The sequence below is a fragment of the Somniosus microcephalus genome, chromosome 14 (genome assembly GCF_052327205.1).
Source record: "Somniosus microcephalus isolate GS21.2 chromosome 14, FLI_Smic_1.0, whole genome shotgun sequence".
Taxonomy (NCBI): domain Eukaryota; kingdom Metazoa; phylum Chordata; class Chondrichthyes; order Squaliformes; family Somniosidae; genus Somniosus; species Somniosus microcephalus.
Window position 1 is genome coordinate 7,262,446 of NC_141000.1, and position 23,310 is coordinate 7,285,755.

General features: G+C 43.4%; 1 protein-coding gene across 1 annotated transcript in view; it reads right to left on the bottom strand.

The window, feature by feature from the left end:
• LOC147107303 (superoxide dismutase [Cu-Zn]-like) overlaps positions 1 to 23,310 on the bottom strand; it is a 39,202-nt gene that overhangs the window by 12,698 nt on the left and 3,194 nt on the right. Inside the window, exons 2-4 of the mRNA XM_086006194.1 lie at positions 18,322 to 18,415; positions 2,634 to 2,703; positions 328 to 445 (exon numbers count right to left, since the gene is read on the bottom strand). Coding sequence (XP_085862320.1) covers positions 328 to 445; positions 2,634 to 2,703; positions 18,322 to 18,415 — 282 coding nt within the window. The remainder of the gene's footprint in view (positions 1 to 327; positions 446 to 2,633; positions 2,704 to 18,321; positions 18,416 to 23,310) is intronic.

The window sequence follows — 23,310 nt, forward strand, 5'->3', positions numbered from 1 at the left end:
GTTGCTTAAAAATCACATAAATAATGCATTTTTGTACTTTTTTCCTTTTAAGTGGCTTCATATCCCTAGCTGAGAGAATAGTTAAGCTGTTCTCCAGCTTCTGCCAATTCCACGCAGTAATTTACTGATACTTCCTCCAGTTTTCTCCCCTCCCCTTGGGGAAGTATACAAATCAAATGGCTTCAATCAGATGGTGAACTCACTATTGTGTGTAATGTGCACAACTACCTGTTGCAACACTGGGCCACTGCATATTTGTGCGATGAAAATAGTTTTGTAAGAAATACTCGTACCCCATGAGGCAAACAGGCCACTTTTAATACCTACCACCATAGCCCGACCAATAACAGACTCCGTTCCTGAAAGACTAAGAAGTTTATCTTCTATTTGAAACTCAGCCACACCTTCTTCATTAGCTTCAATATTGCCTAGGTCTCCTACATGCCTAGAATGTATTACAATATTATGGTCAGAAAAAGAGGTCAGAATAATACTTGTGAAACTTTTACTGCATGGTGAAACCATGTAAAATATATATCCAGTTAAAGGGAAAGAAAGTCTAGGGGAGTACTTTCTATTCAGATTATTTCTCCAAAATTTATGTAAAAATATTTTGGAGTAGCTCCATTCATTTTAATGGGAGATTGTAGCTTCAAAATGATGTGGGAGGCATCTGGGAAACCACATTACCAGCAGAGTACAGCCAGATCAAACTTCTCTCCTCACACATGATATGCCACTCCAGTGGCATCTGAATAGGAAGAGCAGATTTAGGACAGAACACCGCATACAATGAAATACTAAAACAGTAAACAATAGAGCATCTCCATATCATAACATGTCAGAAGAAAAGGTAGTTGGGAGGGAGTTAATTATGGGGAGGTTGAAGTTCTTTCTGAAATGGAGGCTTACAAGTTAAACTAATTATTAACTGCAATCTTTAATATAAAGAAACAAATTATCAATTTATTTGAATCTTCTGACTATATGAGCAGATCAGTATGGTAAGCTTTATATTAGTTTAAAAGAGTAAGATCCACCATATTAAGCAAAGCTATGAAATCAGATGTTCCAGGAGTTTCAAACGGTTATGTCCAAAGACTCTAATCGCTGTTGTAATAACTAGCTACTTTTATTTCCAGACACTCTAGAATATTACCGGTGCGTTCTTAGAGCTAATAAGGACTACTTGGCATTTGCACTGCAACAGGGAATAAAAGGAAGTCATATATATTTATTTTATATTTAGTGCTAAGCCTGAAATGGTGGAAATTTTAGTAGAAAACAATGTAGGTAAATAGACAAAGAAATTGACTTAAGTGCTCTTTTTAAATGGATTCAAATCCCCCCCCCCCCCCACCCCAAATTGTAATTGTTGAGCTAGCGGGTCTGTAATTCCAGGAACGTTGTTGACCTTTATTGAAACAAAACTGGAACACTGGAATGAAGCTAATTATCTGGCAGCTGCAAAATAATCAGCTGTGGCGGAACCACCAGAGGATTACGGACAATTGTATATCATTCCTTTTACAGCAATGTAGTACAGCTGGGGGCTGCACCTTTAATGTATCTGTTAACTGTACTAGGGCTTCTTTCCTGTACTCCGCGTGATGACGTCATGCCGTCCGTCACGTGATCTCTCAACAGCGGGAAGAACGTGATGACGTCAGAGCTCGGAACCGTCTAGCAGTAGAGCTCGGAACCTGCTAGCAGTTGAGCTCGGAACCTTCTAGCAGTTGAGCTCGGAACCTGCTAGCAGTTTCCAGAGAGGCTTTCAAGCAGACCAGACCTATTTGCATTGTATCCTACAGTTTCCTGTACAGCTTCGTTTGTTCATTAAATTTTATTGTTTTTGATTTTCTGAGTCGATCTCAATCCTTCGGCTAGGAACCCCAGTTCCTGCACAGCCACAATTCTTCTATTTCTACCCTAACTTCCCCCAAGTGCCAATGGATTCATTTCATCTGGTCATGTTGCTTTATGAATAATTAAACACCCCATTTTTGAAGACCATTTTTCATTACTAATCTTTTCTTAATGGACTGAAATTCAACTCCCATCCCTTTAATGAATGGAAATAGGTCTACTGTAGCAACTTTTTCCTGTAGAGACATGAGTTTCTCTATAAAACATGAACTTGCATTGATAGTTTTCCTAGAACCATCACTCTCTGCCTTAATCCACTAGATGCCTCAATCTGAGCATGTGCAGTTTTTCGCAGCACTGTAACAAGCAGAGGAGTGTGCGCTCATGCTGCACCAGGATTTGGGAGTTCCTTTGTTTTTTCAAATTATGTGAAAACAAGCTGTAGCTTGAATTTTAATAGCTTTTATTGGTAAAACTTCACAGTTAAACCCATGAATATATAATTTTTACTTCAGACAGCTTAGCTGAGAGGGATACCAAGACAGACAGTGAAAGCTGAACCAGCTGCATGTATTGAACTTTCTTTTGGTTATCTGGAGCAGCACATAGATGTGACTTCAGAGTCTATAACAGCTTCCTGCATATTGTGTATTGACATGCACGACGTGTATGCATTGCTGTGCATGGCAATTTGGATGTTGCGTTAATGAAAGCCCTTCTTGTTGATGTAACTCACAGGGTTTTGTTTTGGTACTTACAATACTCACCTTTCTTCATCTTGCAGCCCACCATGAATTTTCTTACGGGGATTGAAATGAGGTCCTATACTGTGATAACCTAAAAATAAAGCACATTTTTTTTGAACTCCAGGATGACTAAATGACTACAACAAAAGGGACAGTCATTTTCTTTGAATGAAGGCATACTCCACTTAGCATAGGTAGATAACCAATGCAAACTTGGCTGGGAAAGGAAAAAATAGAAGTAAATGTCTTCCCCTTTAATGCAAAATTATGAGAGTAGGTTTAGACAATTACAATCCCTCCTGTTTATATAAGAGTTGACTAGTAATCTATCTTCAATCTTTTTAACTGTTAATGGCCTAAGTAAAAGGTCCCACAAGACACCTTGAACTGTCAAAGCACAAAATCTGGTTTTAGTTTTTAAACATAAAGCAAAGCTGCTAACACTAAATTACATTATTATTCAGAAAAAAAGTCAGAACCAATAAATGGACAGAACCTAATAAATGTAAGAGAACAGGAAGAGAGAAAGAGACCAATAAAACAGGTGGTCTAGAGAGGAGCAAGGTGCCAAGTACGGTATGTGGCATATACCTTCATTTGAAAAATTCCCAGTGCAGTATAAAGTCATATAAGTTTCTTTATACTTCACAAATCCTGAGGAAACCTACTCAATTAGTTCCTCCAAAGAGGCAAGATTCTTTGAATTTAGACTAAAGTCAATCTGCATATTTCCTTTGGCCATATAGTCAGCCAGTAATTGGTGGTAGAATTATTTGGGTTAAACCATCGCACTTCCCCATTACTCAGTATTGTTGTGACTACTCCAGTGAAAGTAAAGTGAATCTTGTTAGAAACTCGAGTTTATTTGCGTAGTACATAGAGCCTGCAGTAAGCAGTTTAATACGACAATGCTTGAAATTGGAGAGCTCAATATTGTTCCAGAAGATCACGTGACTGTGCCTTAGTCTTCTCCACAATGGAGATTTAATATTTACCTTATAGAATATCATATCCCATTAGTGATGTGATAGATGAAAAGATAACACCATGATTTTTGTTATTTAAGTGGAACACAAGCACTATTTACAGCAGGTTTTACTTGCAAGTACTCTGTTCATAATTTATCCTTCAAATCAGATTGTAAGCTCAGTTGTGTGGTTGGCATCAGTTCTCCATATACAAACCACATTCCTCTGCCCATTACCAGTTTTTCTTTCATGCCAATTAATTTCACATTAATGGTTAGAAAGAACACTTAGTTAATTCAGGCTTTGTATCATGTGGACAAGCCTTTTACAAGAAGGATGCCTGAAACCGACTAGGTCTCCACTATCATAAGGCCGCAAATGATGACAACTCAAAGCTACCAGGCCATTTCATAAGAACTAAAGAGAAAAGAAAATGAACAGAGAAAGACAAAGGCTCAAAAGGAGAAGTGTGTAAAGAATACATTCATTTTAATCACATAACAGATTGGTTTAGAGGCTGTAACATAGAAATATAAGACGATAGGAGCAGGAGTAGGCCATTCGGCCCCTCGAGCCCACTCCGCCATTCAATGAGATCATGGCTGATCATCCAAATTCAGTACCCTGTTCCTGCCTTCTCCCCATATCCCTTGATCCCATTAGCCTTAAGAAATATATCTAACTTCTTTATGAATATATTTAATGAATTGGCCTCAACTGCCTTCTGTGGTAGAGAATTCCACAGGTTCACCACTCTCTGGGTGAAGAAATTCCTCCTCATCTGTCCTAAATGGCTTACCCCTTATCCTTAGACTGTGACCCCTGGTTCTGGACTCCCTCGCCATCGGGAACATCCTTCCTACATCTAGTCTGTCTAGTCCTGTTAGAATTTGATAAGTTTCAATGAGATCCCCTCTCATTCTTCTAAACTCCAGCGAGTATAAGCCCAATCGACTCAGTCTCTCTTCATATGTCATTCCTGCCATCCCAGGTATCAGCCTGGTGAATCTTTGCTGCACTCCCTCCATGGCAAGAACATCCTTCCTCAGATAAGGCGACCAAAACTGCACACAATACTCAAGGTGTGGTCTCACCAAGGCCATGTACAACTGCAGCAAGACATCCTCGTTCCTGTACTCAAACCCTCTCGGTACGAAGGCCAACATACCATTTGCCTTCTTAACCGCCTGCTGCACCTGCATGCTTACCTTCAGCGACTGGTGCACAAGGACATCCAGGTCTCGTTGCACTTCCCCTTCTCCCAATCTATTGCCGTTGAGATAATAATCTGCCTTCCTGTTTTTGCCACCAAAGTGGATAACCTCGCATTTATCCACATTATACTGCATCTGCCATGCATCTGCCCAAATCATACTGGAGTTTCACGGCATCCTCCTCACAGTACACACGCCCACCCAGCTTTGTGTCGTCTGCAAACTTGGAGATATTACATCTAGTTCCCTCGTCTAGATCATTAATATATATTGTGAATAGCTGGGGTCCTAGGACCGATCCCTGTGGTACCCCACTAGTCACTGCCTGCCACTCGGAAAAAGACCTGTTTATTCCAACTCTTTGCTTCCTGTCTGCCAACCAGTTCTCTATCCAAGTCATCACCTTGCCCCCAATCCCATGTGCCTTAACTTTACACGTTAATCTCTTATGCGGGACCTTATCGAAAGCCTTCTGAAAGTCCAAATACACCACATCCACTGGTTCTCCCTTATCTATTCTACCAGTTACATCCTCAAAAAATTCCAGTAGATTAGTCAAGCACGATTTACCTTTTGTAAATCCATGTTGACTTTGTCCGATCCTGTCAATGTTTTCCAAGTGCTCTGCTATTACATCTTTTATAATGGACTCTAGCATTTTCCCCACTACCGATGTCAGGCTTACCGGTCTATAATTCCCCATTTTCTCTCTACCACCTTTTTTTGAACAGTGGGGTAACATTAGCTACCCTCCAATCCATGGGAACTGTTCCAGAGTCTATAGAATTTTGGAAGATGACCAGCAATGCATCTACTATTTCTAGGGCCACTTCCTTAAGTACCCTAGGATGTAGATTATCAGGCCCTGGGGATTTATCGGCCTTCAATCCCGTCAATTTCCCTACAAATACTGATTTCATTCAGTTCCTCGCTCTCATTAGACCCTATGTTCCCCGACATCTCTGTGAGGTTATTTGTGTCCTCCTTTGTGAAGACAGAACCAAAGTATGTATTTAATTGGTCTGCCATTTCTTTGTTCCCTGTTATAAATTCCCCTGATTCTGACTGCAAGGGACCTACGCTTCACTTCACCAATCTTTTTCTCTTCACATATCTATAGAAGCTTTTAGTCAGTTTTATGTTCCCTGAAAACTTACTCTCCTACTCTATTTTCCCCCTCTTAATTAATCCCTTTGTCCTCCTTTGCTGAATCCTAAACTGCTCCCAATCCTCAGGTTTACTGCTTTTTCTGGCCAATTTATATGTCCTCTCCTTGGATCTTATGCTATCCCTAATTTCCCTTGTTAGCCAACATTTATTGCCCATCCCTAGTTGCCCTTGAGAAGGTGGTGGTGAGCCGCCGCCTTGAGCCGCTGCAGTCCGTGTGGTGAAAGTACTCCCACAGTGCTCTTAGAGAGGGAGTTCCAGGATTTTGACCCAGCAATGATGAAAGAGCGGCGATATACTTCTAAGTCAGGATGGTCTGTAGGTCCAGGCTAACTCCAACAAATAAAACCTTTTGATGGTTTGGTATAATTGGCACTTGACCAGATTGCTAGACTCCTCCCCTCATTTGATATGTGCAATATGAAGCTACCAGACAAATCTGTATCGGCAGGTAGACAACTTAGCTTGACTATTGTTGACAATCTACTATTTAGGGCAACAAATGGCACGTAAAAACAAAATTGGGGTCAAATTGGGCCACGTAGCACGTTTTTTTTAGGCGTTATGCAGCCACCCAAGGACCCAAAATGGCATCCAAAATGCACACGCGTGCACACACTTCCAACGGGATGTGCACAGCATGCCACCTTGGTGTAGGAGGTAGCACTCACAAGATTATAGCACGCCGGCAACATGCAGAGGAGGGAGATAATCACCTGGGTGAGTGTGCAACGCTGATTGCAGGCCACGATTGCCATTTTTGAAGGCCCTAGTGAATCGGACGCCATGTGCTGGCCTCATGAAGACCGGCATGAAGACCCTCTTGCCAGCAGCATTTAAAGGGATTATGCTGGATTTACAGGTAAATTGCTGGATTAATACTTTTGGCTGCTGCTCGACTTCTAGGCGATTTTTGCTCAGCTCCAGCACGTCAAAGTGCAATTTGTCTGCTTATTCTAAACATTCACTCCCTCCGCCACCGCCGTACAATGGCTGCAGTGTGTACCTTCTACAAGATGCACTGCAGCAACTCGCCAAGGCTTCTTCGGCAGCACCTCCCAAACCCACGACCTCTACCACCTAGAACAAGGGCAGCAGGCGCATGGGAACAGCACCACCTCCAAGTTCCCCTCCAAGTCACACACCATCCGGACTTGGAAGTATATCGCCATGCCTTCTTAGTTGCTGGGTCAAAATCCTGGAACTCCCTCCCTGAGAGCACTGTGGGTGTACCTTCACCACACGGACTGCAGCGGTTCAAGGCGATGGCTCACCACCACCTTCTCAAGGGCAACAAATGCTGGCCTTGCCAGCGACGCCCACATCCCATGAACGAATAACAAAAAGAGGGGTCTGGCTGGTTTTGCACACCTGTTGTTGTCTCCTTCATAAATTATCTGCTTCCAAAAATGGGTGGCCTGGTAGGGCTGGTTCTGGGAATAGAGCATGAAAGATGACACTACAGAGTAGAACAAGCTGCCAGAAGAGGGACGAGGAGGAGGAGAAACATCAACCAAGACAGCCCCTTTCTACCAGGGCTCTAAGAGATCAGCTGATTGAGGAGCGCTTCCACAAATCACAGCTCCAAGTCCCCATTCACCAGCAGTCCTACATTCCGTACCTTTCTTCTTTCACCATCATATTGTCCTCTTTCACGCAACACTTATTGGGGTAGAATTTGCCATTGGTATGATGGTGCACTCTTTCAGTTTGCGGTCATACAACCTTTGAAATTGACTGCAAGTTTGGGATTTCCGCAAAATCCCGAACCTGCGATCAGTCAAGTTCCGACTAGACAGATCATCCACTATGACTGTCAAATCCTCATTGCTGATGCAGTGTTGGGTTAATTGCCCATCAATTACGCAGGAAAACTTTACAGCTGGTGTAAACAGGCGCAGGAGCCTGTTTGCACAGCGTAGGGGGAGGGGGAGATGCAATATTAGGTGAAGCATCAAAACAGCAGCTTGAAATATGATTTTCAGTGTGCAATGAATGGGTTTAAAACATTCCAAACTTAAAAGCAGTTAAGATAAAGTAAGTTTAAAAAAACTAACTGTCCTTCCGGGAACAGCAAGTGCTAATTGTACTGTTTCAAAAGACAGGTTCTCAAATATTCAGGTTAATGAACTTGGTATATATGGAATGTTTTATAGATTTACGGCACTTTTATTTTTTGTGCATTAAAAATCATGTCTGTAATAAGTTCACGGCTAAATGCAACATTTCTTAAACAGAATGATAGGTTCCAAAGCTCTAACTAAGTCCGTGTCGCCATTTAGAGATTAATTTTTTTCTTGCATAGCCTAAGTCGACCCACACTTCCACATGAAATTCTGCACCAACTGCCCAACATGCCAGGGTGCACCAGAAACAGGACAGCAGAAAAGTCTTCTCAATCCATGCCCTAAGAATGAATAGGCATTAGGGTTGCAAAATTCTGGGAATTTTTAAAACAGGAAACTTTCCATGGGAATTTTGAGTTTTTTTGCACATTGATGGTTTTTGTCTCTGACCCTTACATTATCTTTGTCATCAAAATAGACATACTGTTCCATACAAATAAAAACAGGCTTTCAAAACTTTATTTGGGTTATAATTTTGAACTTTATTGAACCCCCACAAAAAAGACCCATCTAATATAAAATAAAAAGAGCGTCAGCTTATTTAGCCTGTAATTTGTCCTTATTTTTTCCCCTTTGAGTCTTCTACTCGAGTCTTCCGAGTCTTCTACTCATCACTGCTCCTCCTGATTCTCTGACGTGTCCATTTCCTCCTCTGTCACTGTCAAGCTGTGTGGTGGACACTTCTGTATCTGGCTCAGTAAGTTGTAGGTTCGCCCGGATAGCCACCAGTTTCTCCACTCTCTTGTTAGTCAGCCTGTTGCGCACCTTTGTATGCGTATTCCCAAAAAGTGACCAGTTTCGTTCAGAGGCCGCTGGTGAAGGTGGGATTTGGAGTATCACCGATGCAATGGGTGACAGGGCCTCAGATGCACAAAGTTCCTTCCACCAGGTATGTGCACTGATAATGCTTGCATGATTCCCATATCCCATCCCCATTCCAAAGACCTTGCTTGGTAGAGAACTTTGCCAGACTTCCCAGAACTTTGCCCACGTCCAGATTGAGGTGGCGTGAGAGGGTAGGAATCACACTAAGCGCTGTTGATCTGTTCTCCAGAAAGTATTGGTCTCCCAACATGCTTTGGGTCCAGCATGTATGCTGCAGCATGAATCGGCTTGACACAAAATTCTTGACGTGTCTGTATGAATTGAACAAGTGCCTTCTCCTCTGCTTTGAGCAGCAGGGATGTGGGTAGGGCAATGCTGATTTGTTCTTTTAAATCAGCAAAAAGCCTGAGAACATCTGACAAGACAGCGTCATCTCCTTCAATCTGAGCAATTGCAGATGCTACTGGTGAGAGTAGTTTAAGGCTGCTAACCACTCTCTCCCAAAACACATCATCCAGCAGTATTTTCTTGATGGTGGTTTCCATATCCCCAGACTGGGATATTGCCATTTCGTGCAGCGACTTCTTACCCTCCAGAAGGCTGTTGTACATTATGACAACGCCACCCCATCTAGTGTTGCTGGGCAGCTTCAGTGTGGTGTTCTTGTTCTTTGTCGTTTGCTTAGAGTTGTAGGTTGCTGCAACTACCTGTTTTCCCCTGACATACTTAACAACTTGCTTGGCTCTCTTGTACAGTGTTTCCATGGTTCTCAAACCCATGATGTCCTTGAGGAGCAGGTTGAGCCCATGAGCTGCGCACCCAATAGACGTAATATGAGGGTAGGCCTCCTCCACTTGAGCCCAAGCAGCCTTCATATTCGCAGCATTGTCAATAACTACTGCAAAGACCTTTTGTGATCCAGGATCATTGATGACCACTTTCAGCTCATCAGCAATGTATGTGCCTGTGTGTCTGTTGTCCTTCATGTCTGTGCTCTTGAAGAACATAGAAACATAGAAGATAGGAGCAGAAGTAGGCCATTCGGCCCCTCGAGCCTGCTCCGCCATTCAATTCGATCATGGCTGATCATCCAAATTCAGTACCCTGTCCATGCCTTCTCCCCATATCCCTTGATCCCTTTAGCCTTAAGAAATATATCCAACTCCTTCTTGAATATAATTTAAAGAATTGGCCTTTACTGCCTTCTGTGGTAGAGAATTCCACAGGTTCACCACTCTCTGGGTGAAGAAATTCCTCCTCATCTCAGTCCTAAATGGCTTACCCCTTATCCTTAGACTGTGACCCTTGGTTCTGGACTCCCCGACCATCGGGAACATCCTTCCTGCATCTAGTCTGTCCAGTCCTGTCACAATTTTATAAGTTTCAATGAGATCCCCTCTCATTCTTCTAAACTCCAGCGAGTATAAGCCCAATCGACCCAATCTCTCCTCATAAGTCATTCCTGCCATCCCAGGTATCAGCCTGGTGAATCTTCGCTGAACTCCCTCCATGGCAAGAACATCCTTCCTCAGATAAGGCGACCAAAACTGCACACAATACTCAAGGTGTGGTCTCACCAAGGCCCTGTACAACTGCAGCAAGACATCCTTGTTCCTGTACTCAAACCCTCTCGCTACGAAGGCCAACATACCATTTGCCTTCTTAACCGCCTGCTGCACCTGCATGCTTACCTTCAGCGACTGGTGCACAAGGACACCCAGGTCTCGTTGCACTTCCCCTTCTCCCAATCTATTGCCATTCAGATAATATTCTGCCTTCCTGTTTTTGCCACCAAAGTGGATAACCTCGCATTTATCCACGTTATATTGCATCTGCCCTGTTCCTGGGACTGGGGACAGGGTCACTGGCAAGGCTTGAAAGCTAAGCAGAACCAGGCCTGGTTAGTACCTGGAGGAGTGACCATCAGGGAAGACCAGGTGCAGAAGGTCACGGAAGGAGCCCCGAGGAGGGGTGGTTGGTGAGAAGGTCACGGGAGGAGCGGCTGGTGAGCAGGCCCGGGCGGTGGGCTGAAGATTGTTGGACAGGAGGAATGGTGGAAATGAAATGGCGGCACGCAGCGGCTTTACTTCTCCCAGTCATGGGAGCTTGCAAGATCACATTTCGTTGTTCATGTACTTGTGCAATGACAATAAAGTTGAATTATTATTATTCTGTCCAAATCATACTGGAGTCTCACAGCACACACGCCCACCCAGCTTTGTGTCATCTGCAAACTTGGAGATATTACATCTAGTTCCCTTGTCTAGATCATTAATATATATTGTGAATAGCTGGGGTCCAAGGACCGATCCCTGCGGTACCCCACTAGTCACTGCCTGCCACTCGGAAAAAGACCCGTTTATTCCAACATCATTGCTTTCTGTCTGCCAACCAGTTCTCTATCCAAGTCAATACCTTGCCCCCAAGCCCATGTGCCTTAACTTTACACGCTAATCTCTTATGCGGGACCTTATCAAAAACCTTTTGAAAGTCCAAATACACCACATCCACTGGTTCTCCCTTATCTATTTTACCAGTTACATCCTCAAAAAATTCCAGTAGATTAGTCAAGCATGATTTACCTTTTGTAAATCCATGTTCCCTACAATTACTGATTTCTTTCAGTTCCTCCCTTTCATCAGACCCTATGTTCCCTGACATCTCTGGGAGGGTATTTGTGTCCTCCTTTGTGAAGACAGAACCAAAATATGTATTTAATTGGTCAGCCATTTCTTTGTTCCCCATTATAAATTCCCCAGACTCTGACTGGGAGAGGAGTGGAGACGATGTAGTTTATGATGCCCTCCCCTCATACATTTGACCACCCATCTGAGATAACTGCAACACAGTCTGCCATCTCTATCGTTTCTTTGAGCTTTCCTTGGACTCTGTTATACTCAGCCTCCAGCAAATAAGTAGACAAAGCATGTCTGGTGGGAGGACAGTGTGCAGGGCGAATAACATGAAAAATCTTTTCCAGTACACATTGGCTGTGAGCATGAGGGGTGAGCCTGTCGCATATACAGCTCGAGCAAGGCACTCATCTGCATTCTTCTGGCTATGGTTATCAATTTTATCAAAGAACCTTCAAAGTGGGCCAGGAGTTGCTGATGATAAGGAGCCTGATGCTGAATGTGAACCATCATCTTCTTGAATGGAAGCAGAGGAACTCTGGGCTGACTGCTGTGAGCTTTGAGTGAAGTTGTTGCATTTAGATAAATGCTGCTGCATCTTTGTGGCATTCTTTACATATGGCTTTGTACAGTGTTTGCACATGTACACAGTCTTTCCATCTTTAATGCCTGGGGTAAAATGCTTCCACACATCCGACGGTAAACGTGGCACTATTCTATGCAGAGAAATAAAGGGCATTCGTCTCTGTGTCGAACTGCGGTCGATCAGCACGATTGCAACAGGGTGAGTAAATTTTTCCTGATGCTCCATGTGATGGAAGCATGACCTGTGCACGCACGACGCTACATCACCAATAGAGGGAGCTAATCGCTCATCCACTCAATCAGGACACATTTGTTCACAGTCACACACAAAATTTGTAATTATTAAAACAAGCCAAGTAAGAAGATAAACATATATTGATTAAGAAACTCCTTAATGATTAAGAGATTTTAAGAGAGGACCTGTGGGAAAAAAAATGAAAGAAATACAAAAAAAACTAAAAAACATTATGCTAGCATGTGCTTTTTGGGGCAAAATTCCCAAGCTAAACTTCCCGTGGAAAATTTCTGAAAATTTCCCAGAAACTTTCCACCCCTTCGCAACCCTAATAGGCATCAGAGATCTGTTTCCTGATTGGTGCACCACCCCACGTGATCCCAGGTATGTTTATGCACACGTTGCGCCCCTGGGATCCGTGAGCCACTACGCTGCGCATAACTCCGCAGTGAAACAACACAAGTTTTCAAAGTGGGCCTCGCACCACGTAAGTGTGGATTTCATTCGGAGCTACACCACCGACCGCAACTTCAGGGCCACTGTTTTCCCCCCCTCACTTGGAAACACCACCAAACGTAAAAACCAACACCAAATGCAAATCCAAAACAAAATTTTTCAAATTAATAATCTCATTCGGTACACAAAATTAAACTATTCACCCTTGCGCATTCCCTTAGTGCCGGTCTTTCGTGTTCCTTTACCTATGTTGGTGTTCCTACGCGGTGTTTCCCCAGTGGCTGCAGCATGGGTGGTGGAAGGCTGCAGAGCTTCCATGGAGGAGAATGCAGGTGGGTCTTGGAGGATGACTTTGAGCAGCTCGGAGCCCAGAGGGCCCAGCTGCAGACAGCACCATCTTGGCCTGGACTGTAGCAGTCTGTGCCGGCAGAGTGGCAGGTGTGGGAGCAGGTATGCAGTCATCCTGAGAGAGGACAACAAAGTGTGTTATTAGTTTTGTCTGAGAGTGAATTTGGTGTGTCATGATATGTTCAAGAACCAGTATCTTTATATTCCCACCCCCACCATCTTAACTCAGCTCAGAACAGGTACAGAATGGCCACTTGCTCCAGCCAGGCAGGTGCCAACTTTACATTCAAAAGTTGGGCCCGATTAGGTCATCGGTACTACAACACCATTTTAACTAAAAAAAAATCCAGGAGGCCCACATGGGGTCAAACCTGCCAACTGGTCCTGGCAGCAATCAACAGAGAGGCCATAAGGAGCAAGTATTTAAATTTACTTTTTCTGCAGATTACTTGTGGGCCAGAAGGATGAGAAGTGCTACCCTCTGCCTCCCAGAGCCAGTAGTCTGTGGAAACCTCCTTCTCAGCACTAAATTCATGCCAGGGACTGTTTCCCTTGGGTCCCTGGTATCTTTGGGCTTTCATCCCAATTTCTACTCCCGCCGTTGTCAGGCAGTAGCCAATGCGCACTATTTAAATGGAGTTAAAAATCCCGCATGGAGTTAAAAATCGACCGTGTGTCATACACAGACAGCAATAATATTAACATTCTAATTGTTATCAACAAAGCACAATCGTTATTAGAGCTTTCAAAATTCACCTTATTTGTATTTTTAAATTTACATAAAACACTCAAATTAAGATGAAGACAGGCTCTGTCGCTTTCGACAGCTATTAGTAATTCGAATGTTTACATTTTCTAACGGTCAGGTAACAGATGAAAATTTGACAAACACACACACATGCACGCTTTCTGTTCAAAAAAGATACATTTACCTGAATAAAGATTTTGAAATTTGGCCTCCAGCTTCTCAAAATATATTTGAAAAACAATTGAGTGGTATAGAAACATAGAAGATAGGAGCAGGAGTAGGCCATTCGGCCCCTCGAGCCTGCTCCGCCATTCAATGCGATCATGGCTGATCATCCAAATTCAGTACCCGGTCCCTGCTTTCTCCCCATACTCCTTGATCCCTTTAGCCTTAAGAAATATATCTAACTCCTTCTTGAATATATTTAATGAATTGGCCTCCACTGCCTTCTGTGGTAGAGAATTCCACAGGTTCACCACTCTCTGGGTGAAGAAATTCCTCCTCATCTCCGTCCTAAATGGCTTACCCCTTATCCTTAGACTGTGACCCCTGGTTCTGGACTCCCCGGCCATCAGGAACATCCTTCCTGCATCTAGTCTGTCCAGTCCTGTCAGAATTTTATAAGTTTCAATGCTAAGTTGCAATATTCAATTCATAAGTTTTCTAATATAGAGGTAATGGCTTCCTAAAACAAAAACAATGGCCATCACCACAGCTTAAAAGTAGCTGCTCTGCCATGGCTGATGTTGGCTGAGTACTTTCAACTACTTTAAGCTGGGGTGCAAATCGTGCATAGGGTGGGTCCAGTCCCCATGATGTTTTTTGGCATGTGGCCCATGCCATTTTAACTGTTGGGCCTCATTTAATAAGATTGACAGGCTGGCCTCCCGATTGCATGGTGATTCGGCCAGCCCGCCCACACTTTCCAGTACAACTCCCAATGCCTACTTAAAGCAGAGATGCATCTCTTAAAGTGAGGCTACATCCCCCCGCTTTGATTTTTCATTGAACAACAGTGGAACACATTTTCAGAAGCCAGATAAGTCGAACAGCCACTATCCAAAGTGAGGACAAGGAGGGAGCAGCTATTCCCCAAACCCAAGGCCATCATGAAGCAGGCATGGACAGAGATGTCTGAAAGGGTAAGTTCCATCAGCATCACCCCAGAATCTAGGTGAAATGCAGAAAGAAGTTCAATGACCTCAAGATCAGCAAGGGCAAGACAAGATCTTCATCTATCCATCACTCTCAACAACACTCCTTTCACAACCTCCCCCACCACTCAATAATTCCCTCCCCTCCATCGCATCCCAACAACATACAATCATAAGGGCACACTGCAACACCTCACTTTCTCATTCCAAACACATTCATCCCTTTCTTTGCTCTCTTCACACCACACACCAGGGGTAATTTTAACTTTTATCACCAGATGAAAAAATGGACGATAGCGAATTGACAGTTTGTTTTACATCTCACCTGACTTGCTGTTCCATTTTGAATTGATTAAGAGCCATTCACCTTCTGCAGTCTGTTCTCCTGCGGCACAATCAGTATGTGTCGGCCTCTCAGGACGACAGCACATCTGCTCCTTTGCCATCCTCTCAACCAATACCCACCCCGGCCACAGCTCAGGTGAGGCAGTCTGCAGCCGGGCCCGCATAGGCTAGAGCAGCCAGCAGCCACAAACATCTCAAGGGTCCCAACATGAGGAACAGCAGTCTCCCACCAGTTTTGCTGAGGCCACTATGGGAAAACCTCATAAGAATTGTAGAGTTAGTAAACCTTCTTAAAAGTACTTTTGGGTTGATCACTTGAGTGAGAAATTAATGGAAGGCAGTTATTATATTTGCCATTAAATTAATTATCTTTATCACAATTTGCACTTTGGTCTGCAGTGTGGTTTAATAGCAGCTTCTGAGTCTGCATTGTCAGTATAATTAATATAGTAGTTGCCTGAATGGTTTGAATGTTATTTAATGCAGGATTATGAGAGTGGTGAAGGATTTAACAAGGACTGTTTAGTAGATGTGTAAGTTCTCAGGGCAGATGTATGAGCAGCTCAGTGGAACCACAGACTGATCCCTCACATCTCTTGGTGCAAGGTGTTGAGCTGGCCCTTCTGCTGCTTCCTCTCCTTCCCCCTGGTCTTCCTCGTCCAATGAGGACTTCTGCTGCCCTGCCTCTTCCCAATGCAGGCCCCTCTGTAATGCAAGGTTATGCAGCATGATGTCTCAGGATAAATGTATTGTGGCAGCTCCTGGAGTACCTTGCACAGACCCATATGATGGTGTTCTTGCAATCAGCTGCACATTGATGGCGTGGAATCCTTTTCAGTTCACATATGTTGCTGGCTGGTGTTCCGGTGCTCTGATCGCAACGTGCGTGCAATCAATTATGTCCTGCAAGCAAGGGAAACTAGCCACTGAAGCAAATCCCTGCTCTCTCTCCTTTTGACTGCTGAGGTCAATGGGGAAGGAGATGTACTGCTCTTCCCTGGCGAACAGGACATTGGCCACCTGCTTGATGCAGCTGTGCACTGCAGACTGTGATATGAAGCGGATGTCCCCTACAGCAGATTGAAAGGATTCAGTGGCAAAATGATTTAGGGCTGTGATGCTCCCTTGGTCCAGCAGGCAGCAAGTCTTGTTCCAGGAGGCTGCAGAGGTCTGCAACAGCCTGTCTGGAGAAGCATAGCCTCCTCCTACACTGATCCGCAGATTACTCTTGGCCTGTAGACCCTGTGTGCTGGGGATGGCCTCTTACGAGCTACTCCCCTCACCTGCTCTTTTCCGAGACATCAAGCTGCTGGTGGTGGTTGCTGAGGCTGCTGCTCCTCCTCCTCCTCCTCCTCAAGTGTTCCTTTATCTAGAATAGAGGGGCAAGAATAGCCCCCGTAATAAGGAGCTAATGCTTAGTGACAAGAGCAGAAAATAGTTTAAAAAAAAGCAATTTGTAAACTTGAAAATCTCCTAGCAAACCAAACAGCAAAAAGTTCCACTGAACCACAGAGCTGCAGCTGAGAGGCTCTTTTTATACATCTTCAGGAGCAGTAAGTATCCAAACGTGATTTTAACCCCCTCCCCGTGCACCTTTCCTGCTGGGCAAGCAGGTTTAAAATCAGGGCTCAAGTCTTATAAACCCATTATAGTGCGATATGAGCTCAGTGGAAATTAAGAAAGAAAATCATTAGATTATCCCACCATATCCCATTGTTTCCCAAAGGAATCTTGCAAGTAAACTGGTTTCATGGAAACAAATTAATATTTTATTACTATTTTAAGATAATGGTCAAGAGACCAAAAAGGGGGGGGGGGGGGGGAGGAAGGGGAGGGGAGAGAAATAAGGACTTTTTTTCTAATGTTGCGAGTTATGATCTGGAACGCACTGCCTGAAAGAGTAGTGGAAGGAGATTCAAAAATAACTTTCAAAAGGGGATTAGAGATATACTTGAAAATGAAAAATTGGCAGGGCTATAACCGCAGGAGAGTGGGACTAATTGGATAACTCTTTAAAAGAACTAGCACAGGCACGATGGGCGAATGGCCTCCTGTGTGCTGTATGATTCTATGACTCCATTATCCATATTAATAATTTAATTATCATAAAATGTAATTTTAAATGTTCAGCAGTTCAATGATGGCCCTCCCTCCAGCCAGTGTCCTGCAGTAATGGCTTGAGTTTTCCAATACAGGAAACTCTTTTTTATCCGGCACCGACAGGACCGGCGTGGTGCCGGTTTATCAATAAGTCCGGATTACAGAGAGGTATAGTAAAAGGTACGAGAGCCCCGTACACAGCAACAGATCCAGGCTTCCCTGTTGCTCAGCAACAGGTGCAGGAACCCCGGCCACAAGATCCAGGTGTCCCTGTTGCTTAGCAACAGGTGCAGGAACCCCGGTTACACAGCCACAGATCCAGGAACGGCCACTAATATGAAGTAAAACTTACTTGAACCTACTCCTGAATTTTGCCGGTTAACAGAGATTTCTGGTTATTTAGGCGCCGGTAAATCAAGAGTTTCCTGTATTATAACTCTCAGACAACAGTGACAATGGTCATTAATAACTATGAGTAAAATGTGCAGGGCTCAAGTGGAAACATAAGGCAGGTCATTTTGACTTTGGATATTGCCCGTTTTACACTATTGCCCAATCAGCCACATATTATATATCTCTCCTCATTTGCATTTCTATTGACTTCATAACAGGCAGCTGTTCCGATATTGGCCATTTTACACCATCGTTCAAAGTCAAAATTATGTAGAGCTAAACCCAGATATATAGATTAAACATAACTTCTGAAAAAAAAAGTTACTCTACCTTTCACAAATAAGTTAAAACTGAAAGCAAGATATTAATAGAATATAATTATATTTATAAAAATTTGGTACACTGCCCATACCATTAAAAAGATTTCCAAAGGCGCACACATGAAGTCCGTGTTTTCCACGAGTCAATCCAGTAAATGTTCCTTTTATTAATACTTGTCCATTTGTCTACAAAATAAGACATCAAGTAAAATAGAAAAATGGTTATACATGTTCTTTCCACCAAGGCAGCATGCATTAGAAACATGGTCACCCAAACAAGATTTGTCACCAATAAAACCCACCATAAAAGGCCAGAGTATAGGGCTTTTTGAAGTCAATGAAGGTGTCCCAAATTAACATTTCAGCAACTAGGCAGGCGATCTAGCTATCAATTCAACCAATATATGATAGACAAGCTAACAATTTTAAGTGCTCAAAATATTTTAAACTTGCTTCAATCTTCCTTGCCTTCATTTACTCATACAGGAAACTCTTTTGTATCCGGCACCGACGGGACCAGGATGGTGCCGGTTGATTAAAAATTCCGGATAACGGAGAGGTATATCTACCGAGGCTATTTTTAACAAACAAAAATAAAAAAAATCAAGAAATGTGCAGTATAATTGGGTACTCACCTACAGAATGTTGTGTTAAATGGATGGTGGACGATGCTTGATTAAGTACAGTACTGCCAGTTGAGGGTAATCCATAACTCTTTAATTACTTAACAGTAAAACAAAACTTATACAGTAAACGACTGTATACTGTAGTTTTCGGAGTGAGAATTTTGCTGGTTATTAGAGAATTCAGGATATTTAGGTGCCGTTTAAACGAGAGTTTCCTGCATTTAAATCCTGTGGCCACTTAAAAAGAATTATCTGCACAATATTAGGCACAATCACCAAAACAGAATAATGCTCAACTGAGAGAATGCTGCACTATCGGAGAGGCTGTCCTTTGGATGAGACATGGCACTATTTAAAGAGCAAGGAAGTTCTCCATCGGTGTCTTAGTGAACAATTATCCCTCAACCAACGCCACTAAAACCGCTTAATTTTTCATTTATCCGAATGCTGTTTGTGGGACCTTACTCTGCGCATATTAGCTGGCATATTTCCCTGTATTACAAGTGACTATACTTTAAGAATAATGAATTGGCTGTGGAGTGCTTTGGGACATCCTGTGGCTGTGAAAGGCGCTATATAAATGCAAGTCCTTTCTTCTTTAAACCTCAGGTTATTGCACCAGTCCAATATTGTGGGTCCACTTACAAAACAAAGAAAAATGCTCAAGTAAATAAAAACGTTACAGTTCAATGTAATAGCTTCATATCTTAAGAGTTTGGGCGCCCTTGTCATGAAAGGTGCTACATAAATACAAGTTACTTCTCGGTACACGGTGGCAGAAATTGTGTAAATTTTCCATAATTTTGTGTGTGGAGAAACTGCAAGTTTCATCCCAATTAAAAAGTAAATAGAACTTATACAAAATAAGTGTTATAAATCTCATGATCCTTGAAGAAACTCATGAAGTAACACTGGATGGCCAGCTGGTGGCGCCGTCCAAGGAGTATAAATACTCAGGCATGGGCCCAGCTTGCCCAGGAACATTTTGTAAGACAGGAACTAGTGAAGTACAACTAGACCTCCATGTTTTGAAACAAGTTGATTAAAGCCTTGCTTTATACTCGAACCAAGTGCGTAGTGAGTTTTATTACGTCAATAAGCACTTCCGATATGACTGTTCACGGAGCAACGAACAGTCGCTGCAAACGGCTTCACAGCATATTTTCACCCAACAGTTTTTTAAAAATCAGAACCACCAAAAAAAGACTAATGCGCAGCTACTTCTGGTGCATTGGCAGCAGTCGCGTCCTTTTAATATTTAAGGGGCCTAATGCCTGTTTTAGGCATCCGACTGAGATGCCTAAAGAAAAGGTCCCATGAATTTAGCAGTGGGACCACACCTATGCAGTTTAGGTGCAGGAAGTTTCACTGCTAAATTGGTATGCTGTGTGTCCATTTTACACCACACTAGCGGCTGCTGCAAAGCCACAAATAAAGATTCTCAACCACTGGAGGCCTAACCTTTATCAGGTAAATCCAATAAGGTTTGTAGAAGTCATGTGATTAGACATCATGTGATCCGACGTCACAGGTCAGATGTCATGTAGTCAGAATATATCATGCGATCAAACCTCCAGGAATGCCTCCAACCAGAGTTGGCAACCCTACTCCACCAGTATGTCAGGTACTGATGAGCTGCTAACATCCCCCATTACTTCAAACATTAGCAGCTGCAGCACATGGAGGGAGGGGTTCCTGGACAGGGGTCTGCAGGACATTAATCCCCCCCAATTTGGTTGGGATCTCCCAGGCACTCCAGCCCTACAGCAGCCATCTCACCCTGTGGAGGCTGCCAATGTAGCAGATCACAGGATTAGGACATCCCTCCCTCAATGGAAAAGGACCCGGGGATGGCAATGAACTGGGAAACCCAACAAACAGAAAATTAAATGAAGGTGTAATCTCTGGATTATTCCCAATCAATGTTCCCAGGCCACACACCTCTCTGCCAGTCCCACGCAGCCAGCTTTTTCAATTGTAAAGTTTCACGCATGCACGAAACTTTGAAGGGGCCGCGCCCTCCCAAGAAAGGGAACATTGCTCCCAATGTCACACGCTAGTGAGTGTAGAAATAGCAGGATATGGCAGGTTAATACATGGCTAGAGACATGGTGCATGAGGGAGGGCTTCAGATTCCTGGGACATTGGAACCTTTTCTGTGGCAGGAGGGACCTGTTCAAGGTGGACAGGTTGCACCTGAACAGAGCTGGGACCAATATCCTTGTGGGCAAGTTACTGTAACTAGTGCTGTGGGGCATGGGTTGGCCACGAAGATGTAGTATTAAAAATTAAAAACAAGGCGCACAAAGGACAGGGAGAGACAGTTAGTTAGAAATAATAAGGAACATAGAAAATATAACGAGATCTAAGTTAGGTTTGGAGTGCATGTGTGTAAATGCACAAAGTGTGGTTAATAAAGCTGGTGAGCTGCAGGTGCAAATAGCCATGTGGGAATATGATGTAGTGGCGATAACGGAGACCTGGCTCAAAAAAGGTGAGGATTGGATGCTTAATATCCCTGGGTACAAGGTATTCAGGTAAGAAAAAAAGGAGGGGTAGCAGTTTAGATTAAGGAAAATATTACAGTGCTAGAAAGGGAGAATGTCCTTGAGGAGTCAAAGGCAGAATCTATCTGGTTGGAGTTAAGAAACAATAAAAGGAGCGATTACGCTACTTGGTGTATTTTAGAGGCCACCAAATAGTGGGAAGGAGATAGAGGAGCAGATTTACAAAGAAATTACTGAGGGGTGCAAGAACTATAGGGTAGTGATAATGGGAGACTTTAAATTACTCCAATATTGAATGGGGCAGTGATTGTGTTGAGGCAGAGAAGCGGAGGATTTTCTGAAGTTTGTTCAGGAGAATTTTCTTGATCAGTATATTTCCTGCCCAACAAGAAAGGAGGGATTGCTGGATCTCGTCCTGGGGAATGAAGTGGGTCAACTGGAGAATGTCACAGTCAGGCACCATCTTGGAAATAGTGAAATACTGTAGGTGTAGATTAGTTATGGGGAAGGACAAGGAGCAATCTAGAATAAAAATACTTAACTGGAGGAGGGCTAAGTTCAGCGAATTGAGGAGGGATCTGGTCCGGGTAAATTGAAGTCAAAGACGGGCAAGCAGAAATGTAATGGAGCAATGGGTGGTCTTTAAAGAGGAGATGGTTCGAGTACAGTCTACAAGGGAGAAAAGGGAGGGCAACTAAAGCCAGAGCTCCTTGAATGACAAAGGAGTTAGAGAGTAGGATGAAGCAGAAAAAGGGGGCATATGACAGATGTGAGGTTGATAATACAAGGGAGAATCAGGCTGAATATAAAAAGGTACAGAGGAGAAGTGAAAAAGGAAATAAGAGGGGCAAAGACACAGTGTGAGAATAGATTGGTGGCCAACATAAAAGGGTATCCAAAGGTCTTCTATAGGCATAGTAACAGTAAAACGGTTGTCAGAGGAGTGGTGGGGCCGATTAAGAGACCAAAATGGAGATCTATTGGTGGAGGCGGAAGGAATGGCTGAAGTACTAAATCAGTACTTTGCTTCAGTGTTCACCAAGGAAGAGGACTTTGCCAAAGATATGAGGAGACTGCCGGGATACTGGATGAGATAAAATTAGATAAAGGAGGTACCAGAAAGGTTGGCAGTGGATAAGTCACCCGGTCTGGATGGGGTCATCCTAGGTTGCTGAGGGAAGGGTAGAAATTGCGGAGGTGCGGGCCACAATCTTCCAATCCTCCTTAGATACAGGGGTGGTGCCAAAAGACAGGAGGATTGCAAATGTTACAGTCTTGTTCAATTACAGACCAGTCAGTTTAACGTCAGTGGTGAGGAAGCTTTTAGAAACAATAATCCAGGAGAAAATTAACAGCCACTTGGACAAGCAATGACTAGTAAAGAGCCAGCACTGATTTAACAGCAAATCATGTTTGACCAACCTGATTGAGTTTTTTGACAAGATAACAGAGAGGATGAATGGCGTTGCGCTGGAGGGCTGCTAATGTTCTACTGTTGTTTAAAAAGGGAGAAAGGGATAGACCGAATAATTGCAGGCCAGTCAGCCTAACTTCGGTGGTGAGAAAATTACAGGAAAAAAAACTGAGGGACAGTACTAATCGTCATTTAGAAAGGCACAGATTAATCAAGGTCAGTCAGCATGGATTTCTTAAGGGAAGGTCGTGTCTTAATTGATTGAATTTTTTGGGGAGGTAACAAGGAGGGTCGATGAGGGTAGCACGTTTGATGCAGTCTACTTGGATTTTAGCAATGCTTTTGACAAGGTCCCACATGGCAGACTGGTCAGAAAGTAAAAGGCCATGGGACCCAAGGGAAAGTGGCAAGTTGGATCCAAAATGGCTCAGTGGCAGGAAGCAAAGAGTAATGGTCGACAGGTGTTTGTGACCGGAAAGCTGTTTCCAGTGGGGTTCTGCAGGGCTCGGTACAAGGTCCCTTGCTTTTTGAGGT